Below are 13,479 nucleotides of genomic sequence, written 5' to 3' on the forward strand. Positions count from 1 at the left end.
GTTTGATCTGTTCCCAGCCCCAGCCAAGGCCCCTGCTGCACCGCAAAATGTGAATTCAAGCCCAATTCCGCCAAGTGCCGCGAAGATTCCGACTGCGCGAGAGAGGGAGTCTGTAACGGAATCACCGCGCTCTGCCCGGCTTCGGATCCCAAACCCAACTTCACAGACTGTAATAGACACACCCAAGTGTGCATTAATGGGGTAAGCTTTCCTTTTCCCTCTCCTTTTTCGCTTGGTCTTTCACTTCAAGGTGTTCCAAATAATAATAATAATAATGTTGGTATTTGCTAAGCGCGTACTATTTGCAGAGCACTTTTCTAAGCACTGGGGTAGATACAGGGTAATCAGGTTGTCCCACGAGAGGCTCACAGTCTTAATCCCCCTTTTACAGATGAGGTAACTGAGGCACAGAGATTGTCCACAGTCACAAGCTGACAAGTAGCAGAGTCAGGATTCGAACCCCTGACTTCTGACACCCAAGCCCGAGCTCTTTCCCCTGAGCCACGCTGCTTCTCTGAGTTTCTAAAGACACTCACCTAGAGAGGGCACGTCACCAGCCCCCAACAAGTTGGCATTAGAGTTTTTGTTGGGCTCTCCGGGATGATGGGAATGTTTTTCCTCTGACTTAACCGTAAGTTTAATAATTATGGTACTCCTTAAGCGCTTACTGTGTGCCAACCACTGTTCTAAGCACTGGGGTAGATGCAGGTTAATCAGGTTGGACACAGTCCCTATCCCACAGGGAGTCTCAATCCCCATTTTACAGATGAGGTAACTGAGGCCCAGAGAAGTGAAGCGACTCGCCCGAGGTCACACAGAAGACATGTGGCAGAGCTGAGATTAGAACCCAGGTCCTTTTGACTGCCAGGCCCGTGCTTTATCCACTAAGCCAGTGAACCAGGCACCTCCCTCCCCTCAACACCCCCAATCTGAGACCTTATTTACCTCTCAGTCATTGTTGTATTTATTCAGCGTGTATTGTGTGCAGAGCGCTTGTGAAAGTACAATATAACCAAGGTGTTAGGCACGTTCCCTGCCCAAACGAGCTTACAGTCTCAGTGGCATTCAGTCTTCCAATTCCTTTGAAATCAGCATTTCCTTTTAGAAAAATGGTTGAAAAGCTAGCTCTGTGACGGCTCCTCCGCCGCTTTTAATTAAGGACATTCTCCCTCCCTCCAAATAATTGGGAATAGTTGTTTGCATGGTCATTAACCGTCCACTCCATCCTCTTTGCTAAAGTTTCTGAGGACCTCTTCATGGGGCAAAATTTGGGTCTCCCTATAGATATTTGAGATCTGGCCCGGTGACGCCCCTCTGGGGAATCCAGTCGGTAACTTTAATCAATCGATGTTATTTATCAAGCGTTTAGTGTGGCCAGAGCACTGTCCAAAGAGCGTGGGCTAGAACAATACAACCGATTCGCATTGGATCGTATTTGTAAATATTTTATAAATGATTTATTCATATTAATGTCTGTCTTCCCCTCTAGACTGTAAGCTCATTATGGGCAGGGAACGTGCCTGCTCATTCTGTTGTACTCTCCCAAGCGCTGGATACAGTGGTCTGCACATAGTAAGCACTCAATAAATAGGATTGATCGGTATCTACAAATACAGGAGTCAAGGTCACAGAATGTATAGATGATGTCTACGGAGGTGCTGAGGATGGACAGGAATAGGTTCTCGACTTTCACTCACTCCCTGGCCCTTTGCCTGTTTTCAGATCCAGCCAAAGGATAAAGTGATGGAGGGCAAGAGGGGATGCTTGGTCTTGGGTGATTTTGCTTGGGGAGGACGAGAGAGGGTTTGGAGAAAGGTGAGGGGCAGTAAAGAGTACGTACTCTTGTCTTATGCTGTCGAGTCATCTCTGTCCCATAGGGACGCCGTGGACACACCTCTCCGAGAACGTCCCACCTCCATCCGTAATGGTTCTGGTAATGGATCCAGAGAATTTTCTTGGTCAAAATCCGGCAGCGGTTTACCATTACCTCCTTCCACGCAGTAAACTCGAGTCTCCGCCCTCGACTCTCCCCTGCCGCTGCTGCCCAGCCACAGGGGAGTTTGGACTTGTAGCAGTTTGATTTCCGCTCCCGAGCCACTGCCCACGCTAGGAATGGGATGAACAGGCCTCTGATTGACTCTCCCTCCCATAGTCGAGACTGGTAGAGGACTGGAAACTCTCCAGGTGCGACCCTGAGAGGGGACGGACTCTTAACCATGGTAATTAGCAGTCTGGTAGATGCTTTACTTGGTTTTATTCTTAATTTGAGTCATTATTTTGCTCCAGCCTCGCCAGTTATCTAGTCTTAAAGAAGTGGGATCCGGGACGAAAAAAAAATCCGTCCTTCAAAGCACATTTTGTCTGGAGCAAACATTGTGGCTTAGTGGAAAGAGCACAGGTTTGGGAGTCAGAGGACGTGGGTTCTAATCCCGGATCCTCCACTTGTCCGCTGTGTGACCTTGGGGAAGTTGCTTAACTTCTCTGTGCCTCACTTCATCTGTAAATTGAGGATTAAAAGTGTGAGCCCCATGTGGGACCTAATTACCCTGTATCCACCCCAGTGCTTAGAACAGTGCTTGGCACATAGTAAGTGCTTAACAATCACCGTTATCCCCTTCTAGACTGTGAGCCAGTTGTTGGGTAGGGATTGTCTCTATCTGTTGCCGAATTGTACTTTCCAAGCGCTTAGTACAGTGATCTGCACACAGTGAGCGCTCAATAAATACGATTGAATGAATGAATGAAATTCCTCCTGAATCCCTTTAATAATAATAATAATAATAATAAAGTAATAATAATTATGGTATTTGTTTAGTGCTTACTATGTGCTAGGCACTGTACTAAGCGCTCGGGTGGATACAAACACATCGGGTTGGACCCTGTCCCATGTGGGGCTCACAGTCTCAATCTCAGCTTTACAGATGAGATAACTGAGGCCCAGAGAAGTGAAGTGACTTGCCCAACATCACCCAGCAGACAAGTGGCGGAGCCACGATTAGAACCTGTGACCTTCTGATTTGTTAAGCGCTTACTCTGTGCCAAGCACTGTACTAAGTTCTGGGCTGGATAGAAGCAAATGGTGTTGGACACAGTCCCTGTCCCAGGTGGGGCTCACAGTCTCAATCCCAGTTTTACAGATGAGGTGACTGAGTCCCAGAGAAGTGAAGTGAATTGCCCAAGGTCAAACAGCAGACAAGTGGCAGAGCTAGGATTAGAACCCAGGTCCTTCCAACCCCCAAGCCCAGGCTCTAATCCGATAGGCCCTTTTCTCCACAATCAGAGTGTTGAACACCGCATTCCCCGCGGGCTCAGCCGTCCCCGTCGTTACCGCGTCGTGTCCGTTTACCTTCCGCTAGCAATGCGCCGGCTCCATCTGTGAGAAGTACGGCCTGGAGGAATGCACGTGTGCCAGTTCGGAAAGCAAGGACGACAAGGAGCTCTGCCACGTCTGTTGTATGAAGAAAAGTAAGTGCGGCTCCGCTGCCCCGTCCTCCCTGCCGATGCCCAGGACGGAAGAAGAGCCGCGTGTCGTCCGTTCTAGCGACGGGGCGGCACAAGTTAATTAGGTCGGACACCGTCCCCGTCCCACACGGGGACAGTTCGGTGGGTCGCTCCCCGGGATTTCAGCTTTCCAAACTCGGACCTCGTGGCACCGTGCGGGAGGGAAGCGGACGGTTAACTTTGAGACGAAACGAATCTTTGGGAGACTATACCTCGAAATGGAATTTAGCATCTTCCCGGTAGCGCGTAGCCCCAGATTGGGAGCAGTACCGCTGAACACCCGCCGGTTAATTACCCAAACACTCCGCACGTTTTTCAAACCTGAATGTTCTCTCCGAAAACGGATCGTAACATTTTAGCTCTCCAGTCTCCCGGCTGAGTCAGTCATTCATATTTATCGAGCGCTTACTGCGTGCCGAGCACTGTACTGAGTTCCTGGGAGAGTACGGCACAGCGATATACCAGACACACCCCCTGCCCACAATGAGCTTACAGTCTAGAGGGCAGATAGCTTGAAATGGGGAGTGGGAGAGGTGGTTCTGTTTTCTGGGAACTGCCTGGGGGACTGTGGGGGATTGCCCGTGGTGAGAGTTAATGTTGCAAGTTGCCAGGTGATACAGTGTGGGAGAAGGGTTTTTTTGTTGTTGTTTTTTCTTTTATTTAAATGCTATGTGTCAAGCACTTTTCTAAGCACTGGGGTGGGTACAGGTTAATTAGGTCGGACCCAGTCCCTGTCCCACATGGGGCTCACAGTAGAAGGGAGACCTGGTATTTAATTCCCATTTTACAGCCCAGGAAACCGAGGCCCAGAAAAGTGAAGTGACTTAACCAAACAGCAAGCAGTTGGCAGAACCGGGAGTTAGAACTGTCAGCTGTGTGAGCATGGGCAAGTCACTTCACTCGTCTGTGCCTGTCGCCTCATCTGTAGACTGGGGTCATTCAGTAGTATTTATTGAGCGCTTACTATGTGCAGAGCCCTATGTGGGACTGTGTTCGATCTTGTATCCCAGCACTTAGTACCGTGTCAGGCACATAGTAAGTGCTAAACAGACACCATTAAAAAAAACCCGGCATTTACTGAGAGCTCACTATCCGCAGAGCACCGTACACTAAGCCCTTGGGAGAGTCTGGTACAACAGAGCCAGCAGACCCCGTAAGCGCTTAATAAATGAGATCGAATGAATGAATAAATGAATGAGGGGCTTACATTCTAGACGAGGAGAGAGACATATATAGAAATTAATACGTGCCGCGGAGCCGAGGGTAAGGCAATACGTCAAGTGCCTAAAAGGTACAGATCCAAGTGCGTGGGCGTTGCGGAAGGGAGAATCGGGGGAAAGGGATGAATCGGGGAAGGTCTCTTGGAGGAGGTGTGATTTTTAATAAGACAGCTCCCTGAGTGGATGAACCAGGAGTGCCTAGAAGGGTGGGCTTGTCCAGATGTCCTGAAATCTAGTGACCTGGTGGAACCTGTTTGATTTGCGTTGCGGTTCCTTTCGCTATCAAGCGACTCTGTGAACACGCCTGGAGAGTGAATCTGTGTCTCTGCTGTCCCCTCCCGTTCCCCCCGACCCACCCGTTTGTTTTTTTTTTTCCTTCCCTCACCCTTCAGTGGACCCTTCCACCTGTGCGAGCACGGGATCGTCTCAGTGGAACTCCCAGTTCAACGGGCGAACCATCACGCTGCAGCCGGGCTCCCCCTGCAACGATTTTCGTGGCTACTGTGACGTCTTCATGCGGTGCCGACTGGTCGACGCCGACGGCCCCCTCGCCCGGCTGAAGAAAGCCATCTTTAACCCAGAGCTGTACGAAAACATCGCCGAGTGGATTGTGGTAAGTATCCTTCCCTCCCCTCGAGGAGTAGCGGGATAGAGCACGGGCCGGGGGGGTCTAATCCCGGGTCCGCCACCGGTCTGCTGGGTGACCTAGAACAAGTCACTTTACTTCTGTGCCTCAGTTACGTGACCTGTAAAATGGGGATGGAGACTGTGAGCCTCATGCCAGAGAGGGACCGTGGCCGACCCGATTTGCTTCTGTCCGTCCCAGCGCTTAGTACAGTGCCTGGCACATAGTAAGTGCTTAATAAATACCACCAGTCCCGCAACCTGGACACACTTCACATAACTGCCACGGAGCAGCGTGGATTAGTGGAAAGAGTCCGGGCTTGGGAGTCAGAGGTCGAGGGTCTAATCCCAGCTCCACCATTTGTCTGCTCTGTGACTTTGGGCAAGTCACTTAACATCTCTGTGCCCTCAGTTACCTCGTCTGTAAAATGGGGATTAAGACTGTGAGCCCCACGTGGGACAACCTGATAACCTTGTATCTACCCCAGCACTTAGAACAGTGCTTGGCACAAAGTAAGCACTTAACAAATACCATCATTATTATTATTGTAACTCTCGCTGGGGTGGGAAACTAAACCTGCTTGCCTCCTTTTGCCCAGATAAAGCTCATTTTTTCCCTGGAGAATTTTCCTCCGGAGGCTCACAAGCCCAAGTGTTTTACCATTCTCTCTCGACTGTAAACTCGTTGCAGTCAGGGATTGTGTCTGTTACATTGGACTCTCCCAAATGCTTAGTACAGTGCCCTATACACAGTAAGCACTCAGTAAATACAATTGATTGATTGATTGATTTGGGAAGCAGCATGGCTCAGTGGAAAGCTCACGTGCTTGGGAGTTAGAGGTCATGGTTTCGAACCCCGGCTCTGCCACTTGTCAGCCTTGTGACTGTGGGCAAGTCACTTCATTTCTCTGTGCCTCAGTTCCCTCATCTGTAAAATGGGGAAGAAGACTGTGAGCCTCGCGTGGGACAATCCGATGACCCTGTGTCTACCCCAGCGCTTAGAACAGTGCTCTGCACGTAGTAAGCGCTTAACAAATACCAATGCTATTATTATTATTATTATTTCTTCACCTGCCAGCCCTCTGGACTCGGGGGCTGGTGGGGTCGCGGAGGTTGGGAGGGACGTGGGGGGTTAGGGTCGCCATGTCCTGGGGGAGCAGGGGGGGGTTACTTTGACTCCACAAAGGTGGGCCCGAGGGCTCTCAGCGCTGGATTTCCAGTTCTGACTGGGCAGGTGGTACGGGGGCCAAAGTGCATCTGCCGTTACCCTATTTAATTTTTTTTATGGTATTTGTTAAGTGCTTACTATGTGTCAAGCACGGTTCTAAGCGCCGCGAAAGATACAGGCGAATCGAGTTGGACACAGCTCGACCCACATGGGACTCTCAGTCCAAGTAGGAGGGAAAATAGGTATTTAATCCCAATTATCCAGATGAGAAAGCTGAGGCACAGAGGAAGGGAAGCGACTTGCCCAAGGCCACACAGCAGGCAGTTGGCACGAGCCTAATCCCCGGGCCCACGCCCTTTCCACCGAGGCTTCTCCTCTGGAATAGATGCACTGTAAATTGTATTTACTGAGTGCTTCCTGTGTGCAGAGCACTGTATGAACCGCTGCATTGGAGATCTGCCCAGAGCAGGTTGCAGAGCAGACTAAGGTGCTCCTCCTCAAGCAAGTGGGCCTCAGCCTTCGGAGGGAGGGAGGGATAGTCTTTCACAGCCCCCTGAGGTGGCTTATCAGGAAGCCAGGATTCCTGCTCTCAGAGCCGATGTCTCACTCTGTGCTAATTAGTGAAAGAAACCTCCAGCGTCCCCCTGGAGCTGCATCTTAAGTGCCAACAGAAAGGCTAAAGAAAGACTATCGGATTCAAATGTGTTTTTCCTGGCGAGGCAGAAAAGATTAGGAGGCTTGATGCTCGATGGGCTATGTAAGTGGAGCCCCATTTAGGGATGCAGATAATTAAGCACTAAGTGAAATTGTTTCCCGCTGTTTGGACAGTAAACAAGCCAGGACAGGCAGGAAATTAAGCAAAAGGGTAATACGGGCCGCTGAAGAAGGGGACCGAAGGCAAAGATGGTGGCCTCGCCTAGCTTTGGGCAGCCCCCCCACCGGCAGGGGCGGGGAGGGAGGACCCGGGGAAGGGGAAGAGGGTGGCAGAATTTGTTGTGGGCAGGGAACGTGTCTGTTGGAGTACACTCTCCCAAGCCCTCGGTACGGTGCTCTGCACACTGTAGGCACTCAGTGAATGCCATCGATTGACACGTAATCATCGTGACCTCGGGCAAGTCATTTAACTTCTCTGTTCCTCAGTTCCTTCATCTGTATAATGGAGATTAAGACTGTGAGCCCCATGGGGCACAGGGACCGTGTCCAACCCGATTATCTTTTAGGTACCCCAGCGCTTAGAACGGTGCCTGGAACATAGTAAACACTTATCAAATACCATTTCAAACAAACATACAAACACTAACACCCTGTTCTCCGGAAGGATCGCTGTTATCTGTCACTCAGGGGAGCAGGCAGGGCTTCTGGCTTTGCCGATTGTGGGACGCAGTGGAGAGCAAGCCGGTGCCTGCTGGATTCCGTGATTAGCGGCCCTATTATCGACTTTATACTCTCATCTTAGAGGGCAGTTTGCAGTGGCCACTGTCCTTTAAAACCCTTCACGTAGATGTCATCGAACTTTATGGAGCGCCAAAAAAAGGCAAAAACATTTCAGCAAGTGCCTCGGGATGAGAAGATGTCAGATCTGGGCTTTGCCCGGGAAGGCAGCGGGAAATGCATAGGGCTTCAGGTGGGCCGTGGGTGGGCCGGGCTGCGGGCCATTCGGGGGATGGGGAAGCCCTTCTCGAAACGTGCGTGGCCGCTGATGAACTGCAGTGCATTTAGCCGTCCTATTTAGAAGTATGCCATTTGTGGTACAGAAGAAATCAATTTTGCCAACTTAAGTATGCACATCGTTTGCTGGGAGTTCTCCCCCTTTCCTTTCTCATTCCCAGAAAAGAAGTCATCCCCTTGTGTACCGGATTCCCGGTACCGTTTCCGACTACGCCCTCCCCCAGCCGGGAGTTCTGTTAGGCCCGAATAAGATGGGTCCTAGCAGGGGAAAGTGGGTTAACCACTGGGGACCGTAGAACCACCAGCTCTTGTGAGCAGCATGGTTTAGAGGAAAGAGCCCGCACTAACAATCAGGAGACCCAGGTTCTAATCACAGCTCTGCCAGTGTCTTTCTGGGTGACCTAGGATAAGTCATTTAACCTCCGGGCCCAAGTTTCCTTCTCTTTAACATTAGCAGGGGGTTGCTGATGAAGCAGCTGTGGGGAGGCAAAAGCTGTTGATGGTGATGTTGCGATCCCCCCGGGGTCTTTTCTTGATGTCACTGACTCCGGCACCTCCTAAAGACATTCCAAGGGAAGGCTCTCTTGGGCAGAGAAGCAGCGTGGCCTCATGGATAGAGCACGGGCCTAGGAGTCAGAGAACCTGGATTCTAATCCCAACTCCACCACTTGTCAGGCTGAGTGTCCATGGGCAAGTCTCTTAACTTCTCCGGACCTCAGTTACCTCCCCTGGAAAGTGGGGGTGAAGACTGTGAGCCCCACGTGGGACAGGGACTGTGTCCAACCTGATGAGGTTGAACAACCCCAGCGCTTAGTACAGTACCTGGCACATAGTAAGCGCTAAACAAATGCTTTTAATACTTTTTTGAAAAAGCACCCTGCCTCTCTGCAGCAAAGAGAAGCAGGAAGCTATAGGCCAGTCCTAGGTTCCAAATATATGAGGGTACGGGATGGGTTTGCGGCTGGGGTTCAGAAGAGAACTGGCTGGGGATGGGTCGAAGAGCTGAGGGGAGAGACCCCGGGTGGCCTCCGGGACTGGATTTGATAATTACGGTATTTGTTAATCGCTTACTTGGTGCCAGGCGCTGGACCAAGTGCTGATTGACGACGAGGAGCTCGAGGGAGGCATTGTAGCAGGCGTGGAGTTCACGCTCGGTCGTTCTCCTCCGCGTCCGTGGGGCTTTGCGGATACGAGCGAGATTTCATTTCCCCGAATTCCCCGGGCTCCAGGATCCACCTTTTCTCGATCGGTCGCTATCCAGTTCCGCTGTAGCTCGGCCGCTTCTTCCGCGAACGATTTCGCGTGTCCCCCGCGCTGGGAATTTTCAAAAAGCAAAGAACCAAAGGTTTGCCGTAAGCCGTTCGGCTGCCAGAGGATGCGGACCTCGAGAACGCGTCTCCCTTCGTCAGGTGTTGGCAGGATACAGCGTGAAGACCCAACATGGACTAAGAGGGATTTAGCGTCAGTCCTCAGCTGTCGGGGATTGTGTGGTAACGGCATCTTGTGCTTGCAGGCTCACTGGTGGGCAGTGTTGCTAATGGGAATCGCTCTGATCATGCTAATGGCTGGATTTATCAAGATCTGCAGTGTTCACACACCAAGCAGCAATCCAAAGTTGCCTCCTCCTAAACCACTACCAGGTAAGAGAAAAAGGAAGAGGGAGGGAAAAACAGCCAGCGGCCAGAATGCGAATTCTATGCTGGGTTTCTCCTCCTCAGGAGTGGTTTTTTCCGGGCTCCCCGACTACAGCGTCACTGGGGGATTAGGGGGTGATGGCGGTGCCCGTTGGGTTCCGAGGCACCGAGCCATCGAGACAGGGAGAGAGCGGCAGCTCGGTATTCCTGTCAGCCTGAGAGGGGCTGTGGAAACTCAGCCCCCAAGGGCCCTGGGGACCTGGTGGGTCCCAGAACTGTATAGGCGACATGACCCAATGGATGGAGCCCGGGCCTGGGAGTCAGAAGGACCTGGGTTCTAATCCCAGCTCCACCACTTGTCTGCCGGGTGACCTTAAGCCAGTCATTTCACTTCTGTGGGCCTCAGTGACCTGCTCTTTAAGTTGGAGATTGAGACTGTGAGCCCCATGTGGGACAGGGACTGCGTCCAATCTGATTAGCTTCTATCCACTCCAGCGCTTTGAACATAGTAAGCGCTTAACAAATTCCATTATCATTATATGGAAATCGAGGCCGGAAGCCACCTCTTCTCCAACCGTCGCTCTCGCCGACCGCCACATCCTCACGTCACGCGTTCTGCCGCCTCGGCCTCTCCGGTAGTTCCGGGGCCGCAGCGGGTCCGGCCGGACCCCACCGGCGTCTCCTTGGGCCGAGTCAGAGCCTGCTTACGGGCGAGGGCTCCGGGAGGGGCCCGGCGGGCCGTTGCCCCGGGCAGGGCGCCGGCCCTCCCGCCTCGGGCCCGGGGAAGCGGGCCCGGCTCGCTCACCCGGTCTTGGTTCCGTCCCCCACAGGCACTTTAAAGAGGAGGAGACCGCCCCAGCAGACGCAGCCGCCGCCGCCACGCCAGAGGCCCCGGGAGAGTTACCAGATGGGGCACATGAGACGCTAACCACAGCCCTCTCGCCTTGGTTCTTCTTAGTGCCTACGACGGGAAAACTTCACTCCAAAGAAAACCCTAAAGTCATCGTCCCCAGCCCAAACTCGCAAAAGGAGAGGAGGAGTCCGAACCCCGGCGGCCCGATGGCACGCCCCCACCTCCCCCCGGCCCCCACACCCGACTGGGGGAGTTCCATTTCGAACGGCTGCAAGTCACAGCCCAAACTTAAAGAAAACGTGCTTCTTGTCGTCGTCGTCGTTCCTCGCGGACAGATGTTTTTTAACCAGATGGCACAAAGTCTTAAAAAGTCCGATCGTCTCTCCCTCTTCTCCGTGGCCGCATTTCCTTCACGTGCAGGCCAGCCCGGCTGTAGTCAAACTCTCGTTCACAAATTGGAAAGCGTATATATTTTTCAACTGCCAACCCAGGCTAGGAAGCCCGGCCCCCCGCCCCCCGCCCCCCTCAACTTCGACATTGGAGACGTTACTTGCCAATGTACATACCTTGTTATATGCAGACCTGTATTTCTTACGTAACACCCGTACTTCTGTGTGCGATTGTAAACAGAGAATTGCAATATGGATGTTTCTTTGTATTATACGATTTTTCCGCTATTAATGAAACAAATTACTGTTTAATTGACATACTCAGGATAACGGGGAGGGCGGGGGCATGGATCATGGGCCGGGATTCCATGACATAGCAGCCGGAAGTGCTGTGTTCCGTGACAGCAGTTTGAAATGAGAATTTTAACTTTTTTAGTTTTTCTTTTTTTCCTCTCTTGGTTTTTTCTGGGTGGTGGTGGAGGTCAGTTTCAGTGGCCGTTCTCGCTCCGGGTTTCCCCCGGACTTGACCCAAAAGCGATGCCACGCCACTGTGGGGGGGGTCCTTGGATCGGTCTAGGATCGTCCGTTCGCCGCAGGCTGGACGCTTCCGTTTAGGAGCGAGCGATTCAGGTGCTCCAGAGTAACTGGGTGAAATTGAATTGCCGGCGTAGCGGGTAGAAGTGCAGAGTGCCTGGTGGATGAGTTTCAGCCAACAGATATTCCTGGCTTGATTTTTTGGTTTTTCCTTTCCCTCCCCACCCCCTCACCTTTGCTTTTTCCATGTGCTTCCACATATGGAATTAGGTTTCTGGTTTTGTCTGGTGTGGAAAGGTTAAAACGCTGTGTTTTTATTATTTTTATTTAGCAAATATTTGGATAACTTTTTTCAGCCCTATATTGTTGATAGTTAACCGCTAAAAACTCCAGAGGTCTGCTCAGCGAGTAGGTGAAAGGATAGGTTCTCCTGACTCTCTTCCCGAAGCGTTTTAACAGCAGTGAAGTTGGAACAGCACAATGTCCCATTCCAGATTTTCTTTCTTTTTTTTTCTGTTTAATGCAGCTGTAAATAATTGGCATTTTAGAAAAGAAAGCAAAAGCATTTAATGTATTTACAGGCTTTACTGCTATGCAGGAAATGGAAGGGGCATTACACGTAAAACGTTCAAGCTTGTGACATATTTATTGCTTCTGTTTTCCGCCGGCATCGAGCTAACATGAAGTAAACAGCTAGCATTTTCCCAGCTTCGCTTAGGAGAAAATGTATTCAAGAGTTGGAACGGCTTCTGTCTTTGTGGTTCTTCTTCTTCTTTTTTTCCTTTTGTTTTCTTTCTTTCTTAAGAGTATAAGGTTTACACAATCATTCTCATAATGTGACGCAAGCCAGCAAGGCCAAAAATGCTCCAGAGAATATTGGAAGTCTCTTCCTTGTAAACTTGTACAGTACGTGGTGACTTTTTCAAAATACAGCCTTTTGTACATGGTTTAGAGACAAAATTTTGTACATGAGACCCCCGATCCACTAGCTAGGCGATAAATAATTCTAAAAACGATCGTTCGAGTAGGTAGACATGTTAAGTAGTGGCTTTTAAAAATCATTTAAATACATTTCGTTTTCAGACTGTGCAAAGGGTGAAAGTGGATTTGCATTTCCAAAATGGTGATTTTTCTTCCGCAAGGGTTCTTAATAACTTCTCAAGTGTGGTGGACTTTGGGACATGTCGATTTTTTTTTTTTTCTTTGCTTGTAATGTTATCCTGTGGTAGGGTTTGGGTAAATTGAACCGACCCTTTTTACTATGAGTCTAAGTTAAGTGTTTTCTGAGAAGAGATATGTGCACTGAACTCTCCGCTGCAAGTCCAAGATGTGGTAAAACAGAAAGATCAAGAGGACTGAAATCTAATACTACTGTCGGTTTAATGTCCACTGTGTTTTATACAGTATCTTTTTTTGTTCACTTTGGAAATTTTTACTAAAATTGCAAAAAATAAAGTATTGTGCAAAGATATGTAAGGATTTTTGAAACTTGAAATGCATTAATAAATAGACCTGATGAAATCAGCCCGGAGACCACATGCTTCTCTCTCTCCAAAAGCTCCCAGCGGGAGCCCCTTTTGGTCCCCAAGTTGAGGAAGGTGTCGAGGGGCCGGGGGAGCTGCACGTTTGCGCCCGGCAGTCCAGGCGCTTCCTACTCCCTCGACTTGTGCGTGCGCTTGTATCTTTGTCTCCCTCAGAGTGGGAACTCCCCGTGGGCAGGGACTGTGTCACTTCTTTCTTCATTTCATCCAGGTTTTCTGCACCAAATGAGTCCACGATAAATTCTGCTGCTACTCTCAAACGGGTGCGCCGATTCGACAGAAAGGATTAGAAAGTCACATGTGTTTGGAACTTTTGTCACATGATTTTTGATCAGGAATCTGTTTCA

The 13,479-nt window shown here is 50.5% G+C and overlaps 1 protein-coding gene across 1 annotated transcript in view; it reads left to right on the top strand.

Annotated features, from left to right (window-relative positions):
• The window catches only part of ADAM10 (ADAM metallopeptidase domain 10), a 122,396-nt gene extending 109,280 nt beyond the window's left edge, over positions 1 to 13,116 (top strand). The window contains exons 12-16 of the mRNA XM_029070428.2: positions 18 to 201; positions 3,357 to 3,465; positions 5,114 to 5,334; positions 9,695 to 9,821; positions 10,646 to 13,116. Coding sequence (XP_028926261.1) covers positions 18 to 201; positions 3,357 to 3,465; positions 5,114 to 5,334; positions 9,695 to 9,821; positions 10,646 to 10,743 — 739 coding nt within the window. The 3' untranslated portion in view covers positions 10,744 to 13,116. The remainder of the gene's footprint in view (positions 1 to 17; positions 202 to 3,356; positions 3,466 to 5,113; positions 5,335 to 9,694; positions 9,822 to 10,645) is intronic.
• The last annotated feature ends 363 nt before the right edge of the window (positions 13,117 to 13,479 follow it).

The sequence above is a fragment of the Ornithorhynchus anatinus genome, chromosome 8, assembly GCF_004115215.2.
Source record: "Ornithorhynchus anatinus isolate Pmale09 chromosome 8, mOrnAna1.pri.v4, whole genome shotgun sequence".
NCBI lineage: Eukaryota > Metazoa > Chordata > Mammalia > Monotremata > Ornithorhynchidae > Ornithorhynchus > Ornithorhynchus anatinus.